This window comes from Bison bison, unplaced genomic scaffold (assembly GCF_000754665.1).
Source record: "Bison bison bison isolate TAMUID 2011002044 unplaced genomic scaffold, Bison_UMD1.0 scf7180017864492, whole genome shotgun sequence".
Taxonomy (NCBI): domain Eukaryota; kingdom Metazoa; phylum Chordata; class Mammalia; order Artiodactyla; family Bovidae; genus Bison; species Bison bison.
The window spans coordinates 1,420,246-1,427,977 of record NW_011495051.1 but is presented as its reverse complement, the minus strand read 5'-3'; the positions used below and the strand labels follow the sequence as shown (position 1 = coordinate 1,427,977).

The window sequence follows — 7,732 nt, the reverse complement described above, 5'->3', positions numbered from 1 at the left end:
ACACCATAGCTGCAAACACATTCCTTTCAGCCTCTATTGAAGGCTATGACTTTTCCCCAGAGAAATTATAAGGCTTGTCTATGAGTAAACATTCAAGTACCAAGTGCATTGAAGACTTGGTCCTACTCTTTTAGATAAACAAAGTATTATATAACCTCTAGAAATAGTTCTTTTAAGGGTTATTTACTTGGTTCTTAGTTGGACAAAAGCATCTTTGCGGGGCACACATTACATTCTAACAAACAGGGTTAAAATAGTTTTTATTGCAAGCTTGGAACTGGACACACCATGCCTTTTTCTGGCCCCTTGGACCTTGAGATCAGCTAAGGGGACCTTGTATAAATGGCAGTGGTTCCACAAAGGGGGAGAGGTTGGAGGGAGGGAAGTAGGGAGAGAGGTTTGGGAAGGATACTGGGAGAGGATCTTCTGAACAGGAGCCATAGTGAAACGGAGAAATTCAAGCAAGCCTAAAGCACTTACGGGGGCTTCTCTTCCACCCACTGCTCGTGGCCCTCCTGCCCGTCCCAGATGAGGGTCCCAGACTCCCTGAAGACCAGTTTCTTTGACACAGGCAAGTCCTTAAGTCTCAAGCAGCTTTCTTGGATGTAGTTTCTGGGGGATGGCTATTAGGCCATATGGTCTGGGAGGCCACTTTCCTCTGCTTAGTGGGAAGTGACATCTTCCACCAACCAATGCAGCAAGATATATCTGCCAGGAGGTCAGGCTTCCAGGTTTGCTGGGCCAGGACAATTCAGCTGTTCTATTTTCCCTTTTGTGGGGTACCAGAATTCCCATGGCTCAGATGGGTAAAGAATCCTTCAGGAGGCCTAGGTTTGATCCCTGAGTTGGAAAGTTTTCCTGGAGAAGGAAATGGCAATCCACTCCAGTATCCTTGCCTAGGAAATTCCACAGAGGAGTGTGGCAGGCTATAGTCCATGGGGTCGCAAGAGTCGGACAGGACTTAGCGACTAAACCACCACCACCAGCGTCTGCCAAGCTTAAGGAAGGGACAGCAGAGATCCTGGGAGGTGTGACTTTTCCAAAATGTCCATTCCCAAGACCACAGACCTTTCAGGAAACTCGTGTTTCCAATGTTAAACACCCCTAAACCTCAAAAGCAGCCCTTAATCAGCTTCCAGGGATGCATACCTCCTCTTCTTCATTAACTTTTGTAGCAAGTCTCAAGGAAGTAATTGTGACACAATGGAGTAAATGCTTTTTTATCTGCAGTATGGAAGAGACACATTTGAGAATATGAGTGTCAGAGACTAACCATAAAGCATCTGTGGGTTTTTTGTTGTTTTTTTTTTTTTTTTTAATTTTTAAAAAAGACATTGTATTTATTTGCAAGGAATTTAGCCCCATTTTTCGATGTGACCAGTGAAAACCTCCTGGTTTCAGAACCACAGATGACTAGTCAATAGCTCTTTGTTAGAAGACTGACTGGAGATGGGAAATACAGCATCATCTCAGGTAACACACAGCCCCCTCCTGGCCTCAGGCTGACCACTGATGGCCATACAACACGGAACCAGACAGGTAAGGTGGTAGGATTTTCCAATTCCAGTCCTATTCTTGGAGCCATTGACTTATTTATAATGTTGGGTTTGAGCACCTGGGATGGCTCCCCTGTCAGGTAGCAACAGGAAACAAAGGTCAGTTTCCACACCCAACCATCTGTCACCATCCCTCATAACTCCCCTACCTTTACTGAAACTATGAGGCGGCTGAAGATGGAGAGAGCCAGGTTAAACGTGGTCTGAGAGAAGTCAAAGATGTTCTCAACTCTCAGGAGCCACAACACAACTTCTCTGAAGGCTTCGCAAATCTCAGCCTGCTGAAAGGAGGAGGTGGGAGAGAGCAGAGAAGGTCGTCGGTCTCAGTCCATCAGTGGCTGGACCAGAGGGGTTGTAAGAAGCCCCTTCACCATAAATAGCGGTCACGTAAAAGTGTCTCTCTCGTGCAGTTGTTCCCCCATTCAGGCCCTCTCCTTCCTGCGCCCGTTTTTTGGGTCTTCAGCCGAATTCCCCAACTCAAGCCCTCTTCCAAAGCCCTCTAATGAAGCACCGTTTCAGTGAGATAAGCTGGGGAATCTCGTCTTTCGCCTCGTGAGAGGGACGCACCTGGGGAGGGTGCAGGCTCCAGGGTGCGGCTCACCTGGTCGCGGGTGCACGTGGAACCCGGCCTCGTCCCGTGCGCGCGTGAGGGAGGGGGATGACCGTGATTCCGGGTGGGCCCCGCGAGGGTACCGGTACCTGGAGTTGGCCACCCCGCCACAGACGCGCCTCGCGGCCCTGGGCCTGCGTCAGGTAGGCGAGCAGCCGGCGCTGGTCCGGGAAGCCTCCCCAGGTTTTCTGCATGAGCCTGGGGGCGCTGGGGACAGGGGGCTGCGTAGATGGTGCGGGCGACGGCCCCCGAGCTGCGGCGGGATCGGGGCCTGCAGGTGGCCGAGCGCGCATTCCCCCCCGCACGGATCTGGTCCACGAAGGAGGCGCGGGGAACCGGAGCGCATCGCGCAGGCACGCCTCCGAGAAACTTTTCTGGATCGCCGCGGAGAGAGAGACGTTCCACGGCCGTGCGGGGAGCGGACAGCGAAGGGCCATTTCGCCTAGACTTTCGTCCGAACTCTTACCTGGACACCGGGAGGGTCTCACCTCCGAGGCCGAGTTCTGCGGCGCATGCCGCCCTCCGGAAGCCATGGCTGCGTCAGATCCTAGGTCTGGGTCCCGGCTTAGCTCGGCGTTTTCTACCCAGCGTCAGTGACTTGCAGCTGGGGAGGCCACGAGGCGGGGCGGGGCGGAGCGGGCCCAGCTGGCCCACCCCCAACTCCTGGCCCTGGGACTGTCCTGGCGCGCTGGGGCCCACTCCTCCCGGCCCTGGGACGCGGCGGGAGGGAGAACGCGCAGGTGGGTGAAAGATTCTCTCTACTCTTACTCCACCCCATGCCCACCTACCGAGCCCCTCTTCCGCACCTAAAGCCCTAGCCCCAGGTGCAGAGTCCCCAGCCGGGGTGGGGCGGCTGGGGAGAAGGTTATCTATTGAAGGCTGCAATGTGTTAGGCGCTGGAAAATAACAGTGAGTAGAAGAGAAGTGAAGTGAAGTGAAATCGCTCAGTCGTGTTCGACTCTGCGACCCCATGGACTGTAGCCTACCAGGCGCCTCCGTCCATGGGATTTTCCAGGCAAGAGGAGTGGGTTGCCGTCTCCTATCTCCAGGGGATCTTCCCGACCTAGGGATCGAACCCGGGTCTCCCGCATTGTAGGCAGACGCTTTAGCGTCTGAGCCACTAGGGAAGACCTATATGAATAGAAGAGAGGTGGAACTTATATTCTAGTCAGGAAAGAGGAAAGCTTGCGTAGAATATATGAAAATCCCAGCAATTCCACTCCTAGATGTATGTCCAACAGAAATGCATATGTGAGCCTACATGTTCATAGAAGCACTATTTGTAATAGCCCTAAACTGGATACAACCTAAATGTCCATCTATAATTGAATGGGATAAACAAATTGTGGTATAGTCACACGATATAGGGGATACTATACCACATTGTAAGGAAGACTCTTACAAACATAATATTGAATGTTGGAAGACAGATAAAAAAGAATTCATGCTGTATGATTTCATTTATAAAAAGCATGAAGAATGGATCTATAATTTTAGAGTCAAGATAGTGGTTGCTGCTGCTGCTGCTAAGTCGCTTCAGTTGTGTCCGACTCTGCGTGCCCCTATAGACGGCAGCTCACCAGGCTCCCCCGTTCCTGGGATTCTCCAGGCAAGAACACTGGAGTGGGTTGCCATGTCCTTCTCCAATGCAGGAAAGTGAAAAGTGAAAGTGAAGTCGCTCAGTCGTGTCCGACTCTTAGCGACCCCCATGGACTGCAGCCTACCAGGCTCCTCTGTCCATGGGGTTTTCCAGGCAAGAGTGCTGGAGTGGGTTGCCATTGCCTTCTCGGAAGATAGTGGTTACCCTTGGGGAATATGTGTGTATGCTACAGAAAACTACAGAACATTACTGAAAAAAATTAAAGAAGATCTAAATAAATGGAGAGACATTCCATGTTTATGAACAGGGAGATTTAAATTATTAAAATAGCAATAGTTCCAGAACTATCAATTCAACATAATCCCTGTTAAGTTTCTAGCTGTCTTTTTGATACCTATATCATATCATATACAAAAATTACTGAAAATAGATCATAGATCTAAACTAACAAGGTGTTTTAAAAATTCCTATGAACAACCAAGGAATTCAGAATGACCAAAACTACCTTGAAAAAGCAGATATATAGGCTTCGCAGTATCTAATTTCAAAACTTACTACAAGCCTATGATAATCAAGACAATATAGTACTGGATGGACATATAGATCCATGGAATTGAATTGAGAATCTGGAAATCAACCCTCATATTTATGACCAATTGTCATTTGCCCAGGTTGCTACAATAATTCAGTGGGGGAAAGAACATTCTTTTCAGCAAATGTGATAGGACAGATGAATATTCATGTGCAGAAGAATGAAACTGGATCCCAATAACATATCATATACAAAAATAACTCAAAATAAATCATAGATCTAAATGTAAGAGCTAAAACTAGAAAACTGTTAAAAAAGAAAATCTTCATGTCTTGAGTTAGGCAGTGGTTTCTTAGATTTGCACCAAATGTACAAGAAAATAAACAAGAAAAGAAAATTTTGGACTTGATCAAAATTTAAAACTTTCGTGCTTCAAAGAGCAGCATCTAGTGATTCAAAAGACAACACACATAACAGGAGAAAGCACATGTATATCATGTATCTGAAAAGAGACTTGTATTTAGAATATACAAAGAATTCTTACAACTTAATAATGAAAAGGGCAAAGAATTGATTAGACATTTCTCTGAAGAAGATATTCAGATGGTCAAAGAGTGTGTGAAATCATGTCCAACATTACTAATCATCAAGGAAGTACAAATAGAAACTACAATGAGATGCTATTTTACATCAGCAGGATGGTCATAATAAGCAATTCAAGACAACAGCAGGTGGTGGCGAGGAGGTAGAGAAAATTGTAAACCTCATAGCTGCTGGTGGGAATGGAAATCCTCTTACACTGCTGGTGGTACAGCCACTTTGGAAAACAACTTGATAGTTCCTCAAAATGTTAAACATTAGAGTTACTAAATGATCCATCAATTTCACTTGTAGTATATACCCAAGAGAAATGAAACATGTTTACAAAAACTTATTGTCCATAGTACCAAAAAGTAGAGACAACCCAAATGTTCATCAATTGATAAATAGATAAAAATGTGGTCTATTCATACAATAGAACATTATTCAGCCATAAAAAGGATTATTGTTATGTTACAATAGGGGTGATGCTTGAAAATATTATTCTAAGTGATAGACATCATTTCACAAAAGGTTACATATTATATAATTCTATCTATATGATAAGTCCAAAATAGGCAAATCTATAGATACAGAAAGTAGATTAGTGGTTGCCTAGGGCTGGGATGTTGCAAGGGGGAAGGGGGAGTGATAGCTATAAGTGTTTCTTTTGGGTGTGATGAAAATGTTTAAAATCAATTGTGGTTATGGTCACACAGCTCTGTATACAGTAAGAATCATTGAATTGTATAAACTGGTGAATCTCAATAAAGCAGATATATATTGTATCTATCATATATCAGAGAGTGGTAAGTACTATGGAGAAATATAAACTAGGGAGGGAAGATAACAAGGCTGGGACTGAAGATAGGAATTTTGTTTTCTTCCTTAGATTTTGGCTGTACCATGTGGCATGTGGGATCTTAGTTCCCTGACCAGGGATGGAACCTGCATCCCCTGCATTGGAGAGCAGAGTCCTAACTACTGGACCACTGGGAAAATATCTGAAGGTTGGCATTTTAAGTAGAGAGATCATTGGTGGGGTTCACCAAGGAGGTGATATGTGAACAAAGATATTCTGAAGGCAATGAGGGAGTCAGGCAATATTTATCGAGGAGCTTTCTAGGCAGGGCCTGGCTTTGGATCTGGGCTTTGTTGCTGCCCATATGTATGACCTTGGACAAGTTATTTACTTAATGGCTCTATGCTTCAGTTTTTTAAATCTGAAATAGTTCCTCCTATTTTCTATAAAAATGACTAATAGTACCTATTTTAAAAAGTTTTTATGTGAATTAAATTAATAATTAAAAAGGAATTAAAGCACTTAGAACAGTATGCTGACACTAAGTATTTTTATTAGCTCCTACTGCAAGCATAGAAGGCCTTGTATTCTATCATGAAACCATGCCTGCAAGGTCAGATGAATCAAGGAGGCCAACTGGAGCTGGTGCGAGAGGGATCAGATCAGATCAGATCAGATCAGTCGCTCAGTCGTGTCCGACTCTTTGCGACCCCATGAATCACAGCACGCCAGGCCTCCCTGTCCATCACCAACTCCCGGAGTTCACTGAGACTCACGTCCATCGAGTCAGTGATGCCATCCAGCCATCTCATCCTCTGTCGTCCCCTTCTCCTCTTGCCCCCAATCCCTCCCAGCATCAGACTCTTTTCCAATGAGTCAACTCTTTGCATGAGGTGGCCAAAGTACAGTTTTTAATAATGAGTAAGAGGGAAGATTGCAGGAAACAGGGATTGTGATCCAAGCCTGTGACTTTTATGCTGGGAGATGAGAAATCACTGGCAGGTTATGAATGAAGGCAGTGTTGTTTTAGTTGCTAAGCCATGTCAGAGTTTTTGCAACCCTACCCACTGTAGCTGCCAGGCCATTCTATCCATGGAATTTCCCAGGCAAGACTACTGGAGTAGGTTGCCATTTCCTTCTCCAGGGGATCTTCCTCACCCAGGGATAGAACCTCCATCTCCTGTATTGGAAGGCGGATTCTTTACCGTTGAGCCACCAACAGTATCTGACTCATTTTAACACCAGCACTCCGTCTCTTGTGTTGAAAGTAGACTAGGATGGGTAAGGATGCACTGCAAGGAAACCAGTTCTGAGCTGTTTAGTAATACAGGCGAGAGATGGTGGTGCTCAAAGTGGTCAGATTCTGGTTCTACTTCTGAGATAGAGACTACTAGTCTAGTTCTATAGAAAGATTGGATATTAAGTATGAGAGAAAAAGACTGGTTTTAACTTGATCAATTGTCAGAATCCAGCTTACATTATTGTGATGGACTTTTAAAATTGTTTATGTTTAACAGATGTGGCGTAGGTACTAGTAGGTGATAGGAAGTGGGAATCAACGTTTCAATTTTGGACATGATAAACTTGAAATGTCTATTGTACATCCAAGCAGAGCGGTGTTCAGGGGAGAGGTTAAGATAGATCATTCTTTCTTTCACAAATATTTATTTATTTATTTTTAAAATTTTATTTTATTTTTAAACTTTACATAATTGTATTAGTTTTGCCAAATATCTTTCACAAATATTTATTGAAAACCCACCTTGTGCCAGCTTCTATTCTAGGCTCTGGAGGTAATTGTGAGAATACTAACAAAGTTCCTCAGCTAATGGCGAGACGGGTCATAATCAAGTTGGCAATCAAGCACAATAACATACGTAAGGTGGCTCTTCTGAGGAAACACAATGTACAATTGCTATCGTTGTTTATAATATTTAGAACACAGCAAGCGCTAGAAGATGGGCGGCGTTGCCGGTCTACGACTGCCTCTTCTTCCCCATCGGTAGTAGTCAGATACCCCACCTCTAAATCCGGCCAGATTTCCAGCGGCAGC

General features: G+C 45.0%; 1 protein-coding gene across 1 annotated transcript; it reads right to left on the bottom strand.

The window, feature by feature from the left end:
* Positions 1-1,196: 1,196 nt before the first annotated feature.
* CCNI2 (cyclin I family, member 2) lies at positions 1,197-2,842 on the bottom strand. The gene is made up of 2 exons (XM_010863613.1): positions 1,706-2,842; positions 1,197-1,224 (listed from the first exon to the last, which is right to left on the bottom strand). Exon 1 carries the CDS (start codon positions 2,697-2,699, stop codon positions 2,154-2,156), a length of 546 nt encoding a protein of 181 aa, XP_010861915.1. The 5' UTR covers positions 2,700-2,842; the 3' UTR covers positions 1,197-1,224; positions 1,706-2,153.
* Positions 2,843-7,732: the final 4,890 nt, after the last annotated feature.

What these genes read in the sequence shown, in the direction of transcription:
- CCNI2 (XM_010863613.1), bottom strand. Translation starts at nt 2,699, where the DNA reads ATGGCTTCCGGAGGGCGGCATGCGCCGCAGAACTCGGCCTCGGAGGTG.